Source organism: Crassostrea angulata, chromosome 9, assembly GCF_025612915.1.
Source record: "Crassostrea angulata isolate pt1a10 chromosome 9, ASM2561291v2, whole genome shotgun sequence".
Lineage (NCBI taxonomy): Eukaryota > Metazoa > Mollusca > Bivalvia > Ostreida > Ostreidae > Magallana > Magallana angulata.
In genome coordinates, this window is record NC_069119.1 from 16,313,458 (window position 1) to 16,332,932 (window position 19,475).

A 19,475-nucleotide genomic window follows, 5' to 3' on the forward strand; every position below is an offset into this window, starting at 1 on the left:
ATATAAAATTGCTGAAATAGTGTGAATGTCAACTATCTTAACATTTAAATTTCTTCTGAGAAATAAAAATAATTAAAAATAATCAAAAGTACAAGACATGCGCGGATCTAGAGGGGGGGTCGGGAGGGTCCCGACCCCCCCTGGAAAATGAAAATTTATTAAATTTACATAGTAAAATTATCGCGAAAATATGCCTCGGACCCCCCCTGGCAAACACAATTATCCTTCGGACCCCCCCTGGAAAAATTTTCTGGATCCGCGCATGCAAGAGTACTAAATTGTAGTTATTAATTTAGTAAAAAGAGGAATGATGAACCTTGAGATCTAATTCGTTGTCTCACATACAATAGAAATGTATAGTTTCAACTATAAACAAACTACTTCATCCTATGAAAAAGGTCATGAGGTCAAGGACGGATCTGTCATGAAATCTATTTTTATCTTCTGTAAAATGTATAGCCTTCTGTTGCCAAAAATTGTCCTGAAGAAAAATATACTGGTATCACACCAAGTTATCACACAGTAACAGTTAAATAGGTACTGCATGGTGATACAACTGAAAGTGTGCATTTCGCAATTGGTGTAGAAAACTGACATGGTGGATCTAAACTTATTAAATATAGGAGGAGATTTAAAAATGTATGGAAAGACATGCAAAAGCAGGTAAAGAATCAATTCACAAAGAGTTATGGAAATGTTGGTGATATCTTATCATCTAATAAATGGATGCCAAAAGATTTAGTATGAAAGCCTTCATGAAGAAATATGAATAATATAATTAAAATTGCGTAGATTTTGTCAGGTACATGTAATACATCACAAAATCATAGCTAAAGTTTTCAAATCAAAAAGTCTTAGAAAGAAACAAAATCCAAAATAAATGTTATAAGTAGAGTACCTTTTTAGATTTAAAAAATCCCACCCAATCCACTTTAAATTTTGCTAAATTATTTTTGGGAAAAAGATGTTTTACCTTCATCTTTCCCATATTACATGGAAAACTGAGTTGAGAATCAAGTAGAAGGATTTTTTGTTGCAAGACAATTCAGCTGTAATTATTAAAAGCCTAACTGATTTCTCTAGATATTGAACATTTCCAGGGTATTCAATAATAAATAAGCTGAAATACAGTGCTACATTGTATATCCACATAGCAATTCTAGATAATGTAGCAATTAAATATTTGAAATAAAAATGGTCTGCAAAATAATATCATGACATGAAAATGACAACATACTTGGGTTGATATCTAGCACCTCACAAGTAACAAACTGAACAAAATGTTCCTACATACAGTTTTATCAATTATTAATGATATCAATAAAGTAGCAACAATGACCTAATTAATATTCTATATAAATGACCGCAATCTACATTACACTGAAAAGTGTGCTAATTGGTGACAGTATAAACACACAGAATTATCATACCATTGAATTATTAACAACTTTGCCAGAAAAGTATATGGACTTTGAGTAAAATATACAGGGAAAACAATTTGAATAAAAAATCAAGATGTAAAATTATACAAGAATATAACCTGTGGATTTCAAGATATTATGATTAATAGATATTTCAAGTGTAAGTTTATTAACTCAGAAATGAAATTGTTGCACCAAAATTTCAAAAATCCAGAGAGCTGCATTCCCTGTAATGATTTCCCTTCTAAAATACAACTGGTCAGTTGTGCATGTATATTTCTTTTCGGGGACATAAATTGACACAAATTTTGGCAACTTATCTTCTAAGCAAAGTATTAAAGGATTACATTCACATACACAGAAATGATTAAAGCACTTGAAGTAAATATTATCTATCATCAAGATTCACTGATAAATAAATCATACAATACATGTTTATAAAATTAATATAAATGCTAGCATAAAATGACAAGGGAGCTTACTGAAAGTCAATTAATAGATAAGTGCATGCATGCAGTGCTCTCTTTAAAACTTCTACCAAAACAAAATGATGATAAAAAATTGTATTGGTGCTACATGACAGAAAGGTTTTTAATCAAACAAAGCAGCTGCAGAGTAGAGTACAGTTTCAATGTTGAAAATCATTCTTTTTTTTTTTCAAAAATTCAACTTAAAGTACTTTTTACAGAAAATAAATTAATTTGTGTTAAAAAAATCTTTTCTTTTATGTCCTTTTGATGATATATACAACAAACTTTAAAAAAATAATAATCAAGAACATAGAGTAACCCCCCCCCCCCCCTTCTGAAAAAAGTCGAAATTAACAAGAAATACAAATGTTGGTGTAATTGTATGCAACAATGAAAGGCTATATATGCATTTTAAATACATATAATGAACAACTATAATTCAGTGTTATTGTGAGCTAGTAAAATGCTTGGAATGTTCTGGTATGAAACAAAGTACAAGATATACTTCAGTGACACAGTGAAATACTTTTACTGTTTATACTACAATCAATAAGGAGTGAACAGTCTCGTTTACACATAATAATTCATTAATTCTCATTAATGATCAAACAAGATTTTGTTTCATAAAATAATGTATATTTTTATCTAATATCACAGAAGTTTGAAAAGAAAGAATTTGATCTAAGCTCACTAATTATTTAAAAATAAAATATATATATTCGTGCATTTTTAAATGTACCTCATTCTATAAAAAAGCATATTAAAAGCTATCATGGTTAATTTTTGCCCTGAATAATCTGATAAACTGTAAAGGAGCATCCAAGAGATTTAAACATTACATTAACATTATTAACATTATATTATATTATATTAATTATATTATATAGGTACATCAACCCTTGTAAATTGAGGAGAGATAAATCAACTTTCACAGAAATAAAACAACTTGGTCCTTTTTTCAAAAAATTCAAATAAAAGAATGATTCAAGTTTGGCAAATATTTCTAATTTGCAAGGCTTGATAAAATTCTGTACATACATATAAAATTGATGACATCTTCTTTTTTTCTCAAAAAAAAATCTTAATTCATGCAACTTTTGATATGTAGTACATGTACATAATTTATATTGTAACTCCTCTGAAACAGCCAAAATAGCTGCTTATATGATAGTGTAATAACATGGATAAATAGTACATGTACTACAATGTACACATCAAATAAAGTACATGTATCATTGAAAGATATTACAGGCTGTTGACTAGTATGGGTAATGCTAGCTAAGTACAATGAGTAAACTGGAAATACACGTGCAACCTGTCCCCAACTGGCTGTTTAATGTTGAAATAAATACAGTCATGTAATACATATATAACAGAAAAGTTTTAAAAAATCTTCGAAATTCTTTTATACACGTACCAAGATATACTGTGGTTTCATTAATAATCAAGGGTATCAATTTTCGTGGTTAAAGTGAAAAACACAGTTTCAAGGATACGTAAATTTGTGGCAAATGAATCCTATCAATACAAAATGTTAGTAGAAATTACACTTCAATGAACATTTATTTTCATGGATAAACATAACGTCAACGAAATCCACGAAAATTGGTATTCAACGAATATTAATGAAACCACAGTAGTACGTACATGTAATTCTAAATATAACTAGTAAAAATTATACCACCTTATTTAATGTTTTAAATTAGAAGCATTTTCTTGAATTTTAACCATTGTACTAAGTAAAAGCATCTCTTACCGCATGAATAAACATTTGAAGTGAGAGTATTATGAAAATACAAGTATTTAAATACATGTATACACACATACTACATGGTCTGGGTGGGTCTGTTAAAAAACATGTACTAGTGTATTAATACATATCTGTTTTTCTTAAAATGTATTAATAAAAGTAAAGAAATATAAACTAGACGATTACCATATATTGTACAAGTTTACGTATGTTAACTTCTGGTACACGCATTTGTATCTAGGTTGAAAAAAACATCAAGAAAAAAATAACAAAATATAAAGTAGCGATATGCATACAAAGTATGAGCTGCTCGGTTTGTAAGGAGGGAGAACTCTCCGAGTAGAAAACTTGCAACAAAGACTTTCTACTCCATGATGCATTTGGTCCCTTTGGATTTTGGTGTAAATGATGACAGAATTTCCATGTATTAAACATATAAGATACAAAAATAATGATTTTTTTTTCATGCAGATACATAAATCTACAGGATTATGATAAAGCCCTGATTGTGTAGGTTTCGCTTCATTCCCAGAATTCTACGGAATAAAATAATGGTGCATTCCCTGGATACGTTGATTGATGGATATCACTACCAAAAGGTTGGATTATGATTTCATTCCTTGGGTGATTTTGGTTTTTTTAGATGATCAGACTTGATCTGCAAAGACAGTGAGATACACTATCAACAAAGAGGCAAAATAGAGTGTATGAAGTAATTTAAGGCTTGTAAAAAATATATATCTCTAAAAAATTTGATTGCCTTGGTCGTGTTGGTACTGCCTTCTTCCTTCTATCACTAGCTTATAGTTTAACCTTTAAGCGCAGATGAAAGAGTTTTTTTTTAAACTAAAGAGTCTTGAGTTTGAGCCTATTTGTTTTCTTTCCTCTTATTCTGTTACAATTAAAACTAGTATTCCCAAAACATATGAACTCAAAATACACTAAATAAATCTTTATCCAATTTTCTCAAATGTACTAAAAAAATTAGAACAGAACTTTCTCAAATCTTAAATCGACAACTCAAAAAGTAATATATCATCATGGCTGACTTACTTGTGGAATTCTCCGTGAGAAATATCGCTGTGTCGGACAAAAACCTCACATCTCCAGGCGGTCAGCGATTCCAGTCGGACACTCCCCCCGTTCATGTCCTTACCCCCAAACAACAATAGGTAGGGCTGACCAAGCTCCTGTTAATTGTTACCAAAGAAAAGACAAACTTGAATTCATTAAAGTACAGCAGGTATATTTATGAACTAAAATTAGACTCATGCTGAGGAAACCCTATACATATTGTTGTTAGAGCTTGGATTAATTTTGAACAGTCCCTGAAACATTCTACTTTCCAACTTGTAACAGTGAGTGCACACTATGAACGTAATTTGGTGTGGGCTTATGAACGGATAACAGTGACCAAATGCAGTGTGCAAGCACGGGCGCAAAGTGAACTGTGAATGATATGTAAATGCTAGTTGAATGCAGGATGAACGATTTATTCGGAGTGCCTGTCCTCGGGAGTTATTCTTACATTGTGTTGAGTAGATAATCAAGAAAAAAAAAGTGAATAAAATACTTCTATGTATTATTATCCGCCTAAATATAATATTATCTGACTGAACGATAAGTGAATGCTGAACGAACAGGGAGAGAAAGGTGAACGCATTGTGAACACATGATGAGAATGTAGAATTTTTCAGGTACTGTGTCAAAAAAAGGCAGATTTATAAGTCTAATTCTATTCAGATTGATTTATAAAGTTGCTTTAGAAACATTTATTGAAATATTGTACAATATTGTAATAGATAAAACTTCAGTCACTTAATAAACCTAACAAGTCTATTAGCAAAAGGACTGACTTTAGATTGTCAATGAATAATCTCAAATAATTGAGAATAATCCATGAAGTAACTGACCTTATTATCCTCCTGGTTTGATTTCTGTTTTTTCCGCTGTTGGTTTCGGATGTAACACGCGGTTTTCCCTTCTCCAGAACTGCTGGACGTCTTGTTGTTCTCTGGCTGACAAAAACTTGTTGTTCTCATTTTAACCTCCTCTGCCGATGGCTCCCCCGAGTTGTTAATTTGCTCTTCTGAATTCTTGACTGGTTCCTCAAAGCTTACGTCTTCCATAGAGTCAGATTCAAAACTTTGCCAGCATAACTGTGGCATGTCTTTTTTCAAATTATGGAGACTATTGCTCATCTTTTTAGTTTGTGTATATGTCAATTCTTGGTTTAACGTCACTAACTCCCCAACTGATGAAGATTTCGTGCGATCCAACCATGTTTCACTATCACGCGAGTTTTTACGTAAATTTTTCCTTTCACTTTTGATCACTTTGTACTTCTTGTTTTGGCCAGTGAAATGAGATCTCTGACTTTTCGGTTGCACCAACGCCGATTCCCTCAAGTCTGAGAAGTAATTCTCGTACAATTCTAAATCCTCCACCACCAAGTCTTGCGCGACCAGGGGATAAGGCAAAACATTGATAAAATTAGAACTAAACGTCTGCATTTTTATTGCCTTGACTGGTTCAGGAGGCTTCTGCTGATACCCGTAGGACTCCGTAAAAGCCTGACACGACGTAAACTCCATGGATGGCAAGCAATCACAGTTGTCGGACGCCTGACGCGACATGACTTCCAACGAAGGCAAAGCGTCACTGCTGGACGAGATATCCAGTCCCAGATTATCGGTCCCTTTTAAACTACCCTCACTACCAACACTACACTGCGAGATATGTCTCTCCAGCAACAACGGCGATTTCTCCTCTTTCTTTTTCGGGGTGGGAGTTCTCATGACCACCGGTATAGAATCTGACAGAGCCTTCACTGATTTCACCTCTAGAGTCTGTGGTCTGAGAGAGGTCATTGAAACGTTTTCTTTATCAGGACTAACCCTCTGAGCATGCATGCGTTGAGACGACACAGACACATTTTCATCTTTAGTGCTGGTTCCATCTTTGGATTGTTTTGGAGCCACGCGGGCAGAGGAGTAGGCGGGGCTAGAACGAGGACGGAGCGCATGTTTCCGACCCTGCTTGTTTTGTAGGTAAGGCATGGAGCTGGTCCTTGTGGAACCTTCAGACTTTTTGGATACTGTAGTAACAGCTTCCAATGAATGCCACATTCTTGGTGACGGAACTTGGTTTGGGATTTCAACATGAGTCCATTTCAAAGAACCTGATCAGAAGTGTAAAAAATTTAAAGTGATTGCAAAATATCTTTTCAACTGGTTATGATGTATAAAGTTATATATTTTTTGTATAATGACTGCTTAATTAGCAAGTGTCTGAAATTTCTTTCTTCTTACCAAATGAAAAAATCCAGAAATCGTTTCTAAGATCGCCATTTTGTTCCCCACCCTGCAGTACCATGTTGTCCTTGATCTAAAATAATACATGTAACACATTTTACAAAATCAAGTCAACTTATAATCCTGCCAAGAATTTTGCATGCTCCACCATACACATTTACTGTATATACCTAACTAAGCAGAACATAAAACACTGTTACATTAAACAAGCTAATATTCATGCCCTCACACGCACAGGGAAGTTAGTTTCAATCCCCATCTATTTAGAATGAATTGTAAACTTATGAGATATAACAAACAAATTCTACAATGAATAAAAATTGCTTGTCCCTGATTCTGTGCCATAAAACTTACGACAAGCTCACTTTTTAACTCTAACATTACCAAAAGAAATAGAGAAGCAACATTGAGATTAGAATATTTTACTATAATCGCATTTTACTCGTCATCAGGGGAGATAATCCCTGGCACTTACCACAGCTGCTGCATGCCCGACTAAGGCCGGAGGACCAAATCTGCACTTCATACGTGTCCACTTCCCAACATCTACATAAAAACAAAACAATCAATGTATCACTATACTGATACCAGACCCTATTAATTAAGGTTTAATATAACCCTTTATAAGGGGAGATAACTTTCATTTGGAAAAACTTCTACTACCATGTTATTTTCTTTATGATGTCAGGTTAAGAGTTGTTTTCTGTCAACATCTTGTATTTATCTTTCATCTTATGTCAATAATTTTCAGAGAGGCTAATCTGTCATCTTAAAGTTTCTGAACCTAACTACAGTACCGTAGAAGTACATGCAGTTATAGCAGTGGTCGGTTATACTCACGGAAGTTGTAGTACCAGAGGTCAGACTTGGGGGTCAGGTCAGACATGCCCCCGTACACCCACATGTCCCGGCCGTAGAGCACCGCTGAGTGACCGTGTCGCCCCTCAGGCATGTCAGCTCGACCCTGTCGCGGCTTAATCAGCTCCCATTCCTCCTCAGCTACAAGTCATAACATCATTTTTATAACATAACATAGAGATGTAGTTCAATAGAATAGAGAGATCTATTGTGAACTACAAAATGGAGACTCATACATTGTTTAACAGCTATCTATTGTGAGATCTATTATGAAAAACTGTAAATTGAGTTGAATTTTGTGGGACAACTTCAAAGATATATTACTGAGATTATACTTTTTATCTCATTTCTGTAAGTTTTTGGCATATTGAATTTAAAATAAATAGCTGCCATGTCTACAACATACACCTCCTGTCATAGCACATTTGAGATGTACAAATTGATAATTTCTGTAATTTACTTTCCATAAAACATACTCAGAGTCTATTTAAAATTTCCTACCAACATGAAAGGCCCACATCTCCGAGCTGCTTCCTTTCAGGTCGATATGTCCGCCGTACACATACATGACGTCATCGTGTAAGACAGCGGAATGGTGTCGCCGTGTGCTGGGCTGAGGAAATCCGGGCTCACAGGAAACTTGCCGTACATGCTGGACATCTGAAATGTTTTGCATGAAAATTTCTTGACACATAATGCCCCAACCTACTCCTTGCAGTAGATATATGGAAATGGGCGATTGAAATGCGTGCGCATGACTTTAATACACAAAAGAGAAGTAATTAGTTGCAGAAGAGGGAATTAAGTAAAAAATTTGTTAATAAGGAAAAGGAAAATCACTAAAGTTGCATTCCTTCGATAACAGTATTGTATTCCTATATATACATATGGCATACCAGTAGATGCATACCAGTAATTAAAATTCAAATTAATCAATGACAATAATTTCAAGCAATTAAAGCAGCACTGTTTGGATTACATGAAGACTCCAATGATTACATGGACACATGTGACATTATATAAGTGTATTTGAATTTTAATTGATTTCAGAAAACTTATTGAACATGGACATCTTGCATTTAGATTTTTAATTTGGATTCTTCATGTAATCCAAACACTGCTATATTTGCATTCAAGGTCATCATTAATTAATTAATATTAAAAAAAAAATTGTTTTTTTTTTAAAATGATCATGCAGTAAAATACATAGATTGTAATGCTGTCTTTTTCAGGCAAAGTTGGCTACCAATAGAGAAAAATTGTCTTTAACACCATACTAAATAATGGGAACACAGGATTGATGTGATTTCATGTTTACAAATGAATGATTCCTTGGATTTTAGAACCATTTTAACAAGAGCGTGGACTTTGGGTAGTTGTGTCAAACAGCAATGTGACGTAGGCCTGTCTATTTCATTGTTGGCCACTCAGCCATGGCTCTTTGAAATCAACACGATTTGTCTGGCTTCTGAGTTAAGACTACGCAATCAGTGTATATATCGCTTGAAAGCAGCGTCATTTTTAACTTGTTTTGACGCAAAAAATAGATAGTTACATCCTACTGAAAGTCCAAGGCCTTGTTAAAATGGTCTTACATTGGATTCTAGCCTAATTCTTACCTGGATTAATAATCCATAGGGCAGAGTCTGTGACATCATCTCCAAAGGAACCTCCAAACAACACCAGGTTTTTCTGAATCAAAAGGAAAAACCAGAGTCAGCTCTAGATATCTTCAGTGTATTTAGCATGCTATATATTTTAATGCAACAAAGACTTGCATTATACATAAAACTATCGGAAATGACCTTTATCATTTTGATTAGAAAATACATAACCTAGACCTAGCAAAGGTACATGTAGCACACTGTAAAAGTACATATTTTTGTTGGGTCAAAATTTCGTTGGCATTTAATTTTGTCATATTGTAATTTCTTTGTATTCATAAATACTTGCGTTAAAAATGCGTCATGGATTTGATTTTGTTGATTAATACTGGCAACGAAAATAACGAAATTAAATCCTCAACGAATATTTCTGCTTCTACAGTATATGCTACAGTATATGCTATCAAAAAAAAAATTAATTAAGGTCTGAAAATTCACTACCTGAGTAACATCTGTACACCTGTTGTTTAAATGGAACAAAAGTCAAACTTAATTAATCTTATAGTTTGTCAATATGAGCCAACCCAACAATAAAAATTGAATCGATTCTAAACGAAAGACAAACTATCCGCCAAGTCTAACGATTGCACGTACCATTTGATCAACAGATGTTTTCCCCCGACTGTATATAATGAAGAAGGATTTGTATCATATGCATATATGTTGTTTTAATATAATAATTTAACTACACAATTGTGTACATGATAAATTATTTATTTGGGACAGATAAACTTTGTTCATCATCAAATTATTATTGAATGTCAACATAAATAATAACTGTATACCGTATATACTCGCTTATAAGTCGGTATTTTGGGAGTAGAAATTTAAATAAAAAGTAGGGGTCCGACTTATAGGCGTGACATACAATCAGATAATTTTTCCACTGAGTAAAACTTCGTTTTTGGGTGACATTTTGCTTCCAACTTTTTGACTTGCGATCCCATTTTTATTTTTTAATTACTAAAAAGATAAACACTTAATAAATACATTGAAAGTTTCAACTGTATTTCTTAAAATATGTACAAGGTTTATTTGATAGTATTTTTTATTTAAACAGGCAATTATTTACGCCTGAGGTGATAATAGGTGTAGGTATAACTGTACTTAAAACAACACAAGCCAACACTGAGTTTAGGAGGCTAATTACCAACCCTTATCAGTCAGTAGGGGATAAAATCACAGTCATTTTATTTCCAGTAGCATTTAAAATAGTTTTTGAGCTATAATCAAGTTGTCATGAGTGTTTAAAAAATATAATGGCGTCCAAAATCGTAAGTTACAAACTGCAAGAAAGATAACTCTGTTTACAGAAAACTATTAAAAAACATGGCGTCTAAAAGCGATCTAGTGGAATTACAGAACAGCAATTTCTGTTTAATACTTAAAAATTAAACACAAGAATAATTGCTGGTCTGTTTAAAAAAAATAAAGATTGTTTTATAATTATTCATAATTAATTACACATGAGGTGATAATAGCTCTATTGGTGGCTGTAGGTGGCATGTCACCTAAAACAACACAAGCTAATACGCCACTTTTAAAAGGGGCCATACCATCTTAATCAGTCAACAGGGGATCAAAATCATTTCATTTTATTTTCAATAGTATTTTAAATATTTTTATAGCTTACACCAAGTTTTTATCAGTGTATCAATAAAAAAAAATGGCGTCCAAAATCGAAAGTTATTCATCCAGGATAGATGTCTTAACTGAACACAACACTTTTAAAATGCATTGCATCTAGAAATGATAACAGAGGGGTCAAACACCAATATTTTTTTATCTAGAATATAGTCAAGCTTGATAAAATGTGCTTATTTGATTGGCAATCTGTAGACTGATTATCCAGAAAAAAATTACCCGACTTATAAGAGGGTCAATGGCAAAATCTTGAAAATAAACTTGAAAAATGACAACCGACTTATAGGCGAACAATACTTATAGGCGAGTATATACGGTACTAGTCCTGCATGTATTTGAGTCACAATATTATTATTATGAGGTACACATTTCTTGTCCTGTATCTGGGTCACTACACCTTGACCTACCTTATGCGACACCAGGGTATGTCCCTCCAGGTAAGAGGGACAGTCCCCCTTCAGCGATAATTTCTCCCATTCTCCAGATCCTAAACAAATAGAATTTATCAGCTCTTGAAATTGATATATACATGTATATCTCACTATTAGACACTGTCTGGGGTAAGATGTACAGCGCACAAAATGTGAACTAATGTCATCAATCTTAACAGTCATGAATGAATCTTTTTTCAAAACAATTTGATATTTTTCAAGTTCCATTACATTTTGACAATTGCAAAATATATATATTAAAGAGTTTGGAAATGACTATTGACTTATATTTTTTGCAGAATAGCATATACACTTATACCTTATATAATTTTCATTATATCGAATGAGTTTAAATTTTTCAAAATATCTTAGCCTAGTATTCAATTATGTAACAAAATAAAATAACAATCACTACAGCATTGAATTTCATATGTCACATTGGTCCGATAGAGATTAAGCCTCAATAAAAAAGTTATTTCAACAAGAAATTAATTAGTACAAATCGTAAAATTCTGACCTATATAAAACTTCCAGACATCCTTCAGAGAAACACGCCCGTCTTTTCCTCCAATCACATAAATACAATCACCGTGACGACATGAAGAGTGGCGACTTCGTGACCTTGGCAACGGCTTCCCTGGCAACGGTTTGATTGGACTCCACCTGAATGCTAGCGATATTCCCGACAGCTTATTCTGCATTATTGCTCGGCCATGTTTATTGCTTTCTTCTTCTGATCGCCTGAAAGGCAAGTCGATACTTCAGTATTTACACAATCAACAGAGTCAATAGATTTTGTATTCATTGGATGTATGGATTAGGTGAGCTAAAGGTTAGAAGAGCAGAGCAATCGATCTATTAGTTTACGCAAGTGGATATCAAAATAATTATGTAGATCTTAATAATAAATAAGCTTATAGTGTAAATTTATAGAGAATATCTTAGACATTTAATGGGTCTTGTAAATTAAACTTTAAGTTTCAAATTTCATAGATGATGGTCAATATGGTCAATAGATGTTGATCAATAACAACTTTGAGTGTCATCATGAAAAAATATGTAATGTCTTCAACGTGTTCTATGCTTTATAAAAAATGTTACTGTCTTCAGAACTGGTACTTTATAAGAAAACATATATGTTACTGTCAACAAAAGCATGAATATAATTAAGTTTATAAAAAAAAAAAAAAAAAAAAATACTAGGTATGTTATTCAGTGCTACCCCTTGTTCATTTTGAACTATTACAAATGCCAGGTGAATTTTTATCTATTCAAAAGTCAAAACACAATCTTTTTTATACATTTTAAAACTAAGACATATGTTTATATATTAACTGACACATTTTAAAGCCATTTTAAAGCCATCAGCATAAGATAACAATGTTAAGGTTTTCAAAAGCTTCCTTTTAATAGAACCCTTCTTCTACCAAAGCACCCCCCCCCCAAAAAAAAAAAATTACGAACACTTGCTCACTTAAAAAGTAGTACCACTTAAAATTCTTTTAGTTACAATCTGAACATACCTTACAGCATTTGTAGTTTCATTTTAATATAATGTGCATGTACAACAGAAAAGTGGCACATTCTTTTAAAAGATGACTTATGTGACTGTATAACCCCAACAAAGATATACATGTATCACTTTACTTAATTATCATATTATGACTTAGCTAGGTGCATATATACCTTTTAAAATCCGTACCATATACTGTATGTTCTGCACCAGTTAACTGTAAATATTTATATATACAACTATCCAGAGCTCGAGATTTTCCCAGTTATTTGGATTAAGTAAAATTATGGTACATGTATCTTAATGTTAATATTTTTGCCATTTGTGTCAAAATTCAATTTTGCTTCTTGAATCTACATATTATGGTATGGACACATATTTCAGGTACATCTACATCATATAGCAGATTCAACCAAAATAATGTGTTAACTTGAAAAGTACCATAAACTATTAGTCCGTAGGTATCTATAGTTCTATAACATCTCAAAAACTCCAATTTACTTTTATGATAACAAACAGATTAACCTATTAAATGACAATTGACACTGCGCCACTGTAAAAAATATTAAACTATTTTGCTATCTTTTGGTTTTTTTTCTTTTCTATTTTAAATTTATTGATTTTTTTTTGGGGGGGGGGGGGGGTGGTTAATACTTTTCCGAATTCAAAACATGATATGAATTTACTATCTGCCTTAATAATGTTGCTCCTATCTACATGATCTAAATTAAATTAGTCACAACATTGATAACTGATAAATGTATACCTGCTGTATGTACATGCATGATTTTAATATTTCAAAATCAAATTCATCAAGAGAAGCATTATTATGCAATAGCTTAACATGCTTAAGGACCATTATTTTTTTCATAAATTTATATGTATATACATGTACTCAAATTTAAACTGTCGGAAATGAGAACAGTCGTACATTTTACAGTCTTCATAAATTTAAGCTTAAACAATGTTAAATTAACAATACAGTCTTGTTTAAATTAAATGGGCAACAAAACAATGAGCCTTACTGTACATGCTGTGATTTAGAAAGCAATTTACACTTGAACTTCCATATATCTCGAACATTGATATCTCGAATACAATGGATACATGTCAAAGTGATATTAAGTCCCAACCAATAATTTTTTAAGTTTTTTAAGTACTGTTATAAAATTCCTAATTAAACGCGAGGAATTAATTTCCATGTAAAATTGCGAGAAGCAGTCTTTGCTGATTTTAAAATCTCGCTCTTATTTTTTGGACAGTTTTGAGCAACATGAAACCATAACAAAAATTGATGCTTGCGATTTTATATTTTCGCGATATGATGCAAAACAGCTGAATCGCGGAATTAAGTACCGTACTCATGTAAAATTATAAGGAATTTACAGCATTTGTACATCAATCGAAAACTCAAGTAAACAGTATCTTAAAGTTTTTAAACAGTCCCATCTAGTTTGAGATAAAAAAAAAATTGAGTTAATTTACAAAGTAGTTTGTACCATAAATCTAAACGATTGCGCAATACATATAAATCATTATCGGTAATACATTGTGTTCCAATAACTATTTACACAGACATGTGTCAACAATGGCCTAGCTATTTGGAAATATTCTGAATAATGCAAGCCCTGATGTTTACCAATTTAAGTCATGAGACTTACTTTATATCGATCTTTAATTTTCAACCCAAACAAAGAAAAAAGGTATACGCTTTACACATCAGAGATAACCATGATAACTATATGAATGCTGGATGTTGAAAATCACCCATGCAATCAATGTACATGTACATAATTATTTTTGTTTTGCATGCACCTTTTTTTGTCAAACAACACATGAGCATTAACCCCATGCATTCTTAAGCATTTAAAGCCTTTACTGACAAATGCATTCAATCTTACATGTATGATAGCCGTCCTTAAAAATTTCCTCTTATATAAAAGAAAACTCACATCATGTATCTGACATTAAATAGCTGTTAGTGATATTTCCCTCACCGTCACTGCATAAAACTGACATGGTACAGAAATGAGATACATGCATGTATGTTATTTCTGACAATATCTTAAGTGTTAGAATAAGTAATTTCCTGAAAGTAACTGTCAATCTCTGTATGTGGCTATATAGTGGTCCCATGGAGTGGCTTAATGTTTTAATATGATAAATATATGTAATACATTACAATAACCATCCCAAATTGAACTTATATTCATATTGACATATTTTAATAGTTATAATAAATAGCTTTCCACTAATCACTTAAATCATATTTTTACTGCCTTATGATTTTCATTTTAACCATATATTATATATACCCATGCTGTACCAATAGCATTATACAGTGTAACTGTTTACTTGCTAATTATCTAAAAATTGTCTTGTTTATGGTTCCAAATTCATGCAGGGCCATCAAAATATCACCTATTTAAATCTACTATACGTGACAAGTTGATGATAATTATACATTTGAAAAAACTTGGATGAACGACCGGGGAGCAACAGTTTGGTATGTGTTAAAAGATGCAATTGACTGCACACAAAAAATGTGCTAGTTATGAATTGATTAATCTTATGATTATTTCCACAAAAATTCTGTGGACATAATTTTTACCATTAAATTTCTTAGGCAATTAACAACTGATATCGCTAATTAACTTACAGTCGCAGGCTTCTTAAAAACGCTAACGTACCTTCGAAATGAAGTACAGTACCTATGTTAATTTTCACATGTAATCAAACTGTACCATTCACTATAAGGGGCTATACTCTGTCCCAAGATATCTTGGATTCACAATTTGCTTAATTTCATGATATTAATAAATACCTCAGGTTTCAAATGATGTTCATTCAAAAGTAAGAAAAATTTCCAAGATTTCTCAGTCAAAACGCCCCTGTTAGCTTATCAGGTTTCAAATGAATACAATGCTAAAAAATGTGATGTCTACGGGTATTTTGTATTGCAGCAAGCCCAGATGATAACGTTGTAAAATTGCGCAATGAATTCCGAGTGTATTCCAAATGGAGAAAAGATGTAAACATTTCCCATTATAAATCTCCGTAAGGAATCTTTTTTTGTTCCTGTGAATTTTTCAGAGTGAAAGATGATAATGTGTCAATGAAATTATCTTGGAAACATCCTTTTCAACTATTTCAATTGCACTTCTTTCACAGGTATATGTATTTTTATTAAAAATCATCCAAATGTGCTGCATAAATATCTTGGGACAAACTATTAGCAGTTGTATAGTGGTGGTATTTAATATTATTTAAAGATAATCATAAGCTAGAAAAGTAACAATTAATATCTATAGTAAAATGTTCAAAGAAATTAATACAGAGCTACAGACCAGCAGCTATGAAATTGTCAGTTATGTCAAGTATGATTAAAAGATAACCTTTTTAACTTCAATCGAAGTAAACACACAATAATCTAGTATGTCATATTTAAGATAATTTTCCGATTATTATTTGATGTTGATTATCATGATAAATGGTCCCATGATTAGAAGCTATGATGCATGTAGAACTGCACACAATATTTTTTTTAATACATAATATGTAGATACAGTTTTGTACATGTGCCAATTTTAACTGACAATTAGGTTGACAGATTAATACACCAATATTAATGACTGAGACGCTAATAAAAAAAAAATGAAAGTATTTTTACATGTTTTCAATGGCTTCTCTAGCTCTAATGCGTCGACGATGAATAACAGTATCACTAAAGGCAATTAATCTAAATTCAGTAATATCTAAGGTCATTTATAAATATTAATTATTTTTAGAGTGTTTTACCTGGCTTCGTTTTGTCTCATCCGCTGATTAAATTTCCAGTGACTGAAATGTATTCCGATTGTCTAATTTATTCACTAACAAATCATTAATTCTTTAAAGATAAATGCAACTAGGCCGATGATCATTAAATATTAAAATCTCATCTGACATTTCGAAATTTTGTAAACATCGCAACAATATCGACTTCCGGGATGCAAAGTGTTGTTTCTCGAACCCGACGTAATAGGGCGAGCTTTTGTGCCCCCCCCCCCCCCCCCACTCCCCCATTCTTGTTTTTGGAGCGTTTTTGTTCTGTTTGGTATGAATTTTTTGGAAAATACGAAACATCCTTCTAATATGTTTTGAAAATAAAAATCAGAGACGGATCCAGCAATATAGAAAAGGGGGATCCAATCGATGCAAATCAGTATTCTTCAAATAAAGAAAGACTTTTTGAACGTTTCCCGTGCTTAAAATTACACAAACATTTATCTCTTCACTATCTATTAACGTCGTGCGTCTATGCCTAAAATAATAGAAAAATGTCACTTAGAAAAAAAAATAAGAATAATTACGAGATTAAAGTAATAATTAAAAAAATTGAAGTGTTTGGTAAAAAATTTTTTTTTAATCTCTTTGAAGTTTTAATTCTGAAAAATAGAGAAAAAATATCTAGAAAATGCATGCTATTATAAACATGTGTTTTAGCGTTACTGCTTAAGTTTGTGTAAATGTTTTATTATCCACATGACTTGTACTTACTCAGTGAAGTAAAAATTCGGATGCTGAAGGGGAGTACTTCACCTCAGTCGATATAATATTCATTTGGTTTTTTCTGTAAGAAATAATTCATGGTACATTCTACGAAATTCTTTAAATAAGCGATTTTAAAGCATTTAATTTAGATAATTATAGAATTTATATTATAAATAGGGAAAATTGCCTTAAGTTTACATAATCAGAAGTTTTTTGAAACATCATACATGTCCTAAAGAAAAATGACAATACGCATTAAGACGATATAATCACGATGCACATTTTCATTGTTAAAAATAGATTTGAATAAGTTGCTTATTGCTAGTACTTTTTTGTGAATCGTTTATGAAACTTTTGCATTAGTGTCCATTTTAATCGGACGCATCTTCGCTAGCGAAGATGAATCGGTCGCATGCAGTCACCCAGATTAACTGGTGCCGTAACCATGATTGCGTTTAATACTGCATAAGCTTACGTTATCAAAGTCATAGACTTCTTTTTAAAATACTGTTGTTTATAAATACATAATGTTCATGTAGTATGTTTTATTATACTTTCTTAAGGAGGCTGGATGGCCAACTTAAGGTGGAATAACACACCTGGAAAAATCACTCATATTTAAAGTAATTTTTTTTATTATGAAAGATATAATGATAAATAAACTAAACATATGTCAAATAAACGATCAAATTGCAATTTGGGATAAAGAATGATTATCTAAAAAATTGATTCAGTAAGTAACAACAAAAAGCCCTTGCGGGATTCGAACTCGGGATGTACGGATCACTATACCGAGTCCTTATCCACTCGGCTTTGGAGTAAGTTACATATTGCCTTCAAAAAAATTCTTTTAATGAAACGAAATATTGTTCCGATGAAAGTTCAGCCATTTTGTGACGATGTGTTATTCCGCCTTATAACCATCAGATCTACATTGAAACTTTTAGATATGATATTTTAAGCTATACATTACAATATTATCTTCTGATTAAAGAAAATCCATTTTCAGGTTTTAATGTTTAATATTTCCCTACATCTTTTTACATCTTCTTCTAAAGGAGATCAAAACAGAATAAAAATGACCACGACAATGTGCACTACCCTAGTATAACTTGATAGACGTTTTCACATGTATGCATTCAAAAGTTGTCTCTCTTTGTTAGTCGAAAAAAAAAATCATTTTTCTATGACCTTTTTTCCATATATAATTGTCCATGAAATGGAAAAAATCTTTCGACAAACCAACCTATCAACGCCATGGGCCTCCCACTTGGTCGTGAGACGGACATCTCAGAGCGACTAAGGACCTACAATGAATGACGCTTTGAGGAGTATTAAGGACCTACAATTTATGACGTTTTGAGGAGCATTAAGAACCTACAATTTATGACACTTTGAGGAGCATTAAATAAGACTTTAAGAAGTCTAGATGCTTAAAATACCCATGCATCAGATCTACCTTAAGATTTTAGTCATAAACGATTACATGTTTATCTTTTTTACCGAAGGGGCATGGTCACGATTTTGGTCAAAAATTATTTTTCAGATTTTAATATTTACAATGCTGCAGAAAGGCATTTTTAATGGGCGACCGAAATTTGAGTGTCATTTGTTGAGTTATAAGCGAGTTACAGGGCTTGAAATTCTTCGCTGTGTAAACAAAGCGTTTGTTTACAATTTGAACGTTGAAGTAAAATTTTCAGTTTTAAACCTAATGTTTTAAATGTAAGGAACTGTTTATCTATGCTTAAAATAAATAAAAAGATAGACAAATAAGCTTGAAAAAGATTTTTTAATGGTATATTGAACCTATGTAAACAAAAACAGGGCACGAGCTTTGTTTACTTGACAAAGACTTGTGAGCCCTGTATCTTGCT

The 19,475-nt window shown here is 32.2% G+C and overlaps 1 protein-coding gene across 1 annotated transcript; it reads right to left on the reverse strand.

Annotated features, from left to right (window-relative positions):
• Positions 1 to 271: 271 nt before the first annotated feature.
• LOC128163521 (uncharacterized) lies at positions 272 to 17,046 on the reverse strand. The gene is made up of 11 exons (XM_052827137.1): positions 16,864 to 17,046; positions 12,070 to 12,293; positions 11,529 to 11,608; positions 9,433 to 9,505; positions 8,315 to 8,473; positions 7,796 to 7,954; positions 7,431 to 7,501; positions 6,953 to 7,028; positions 5,555 to 6,822; positions 4,695 to 4,831; positions 272 to 4,299 (listed from the first exon to the last, which is right to left on the reverse strand). The coding sequence occupies exons 1-11, from the start codon at positions 16,881 to 16,883 to the stop codon at positions 4,281 to 4,283; spliced, it is 2,286 nt and encodes a 761-aa protein (XP_052683097.1). The 5' UTR covers positions 16,884 to 17,046; the 3' UTR covers positions 272 to 4,280.
• Between the last annotated feature and the right edge of the window lie 2,429 nt (positions 17,047 to 19,475).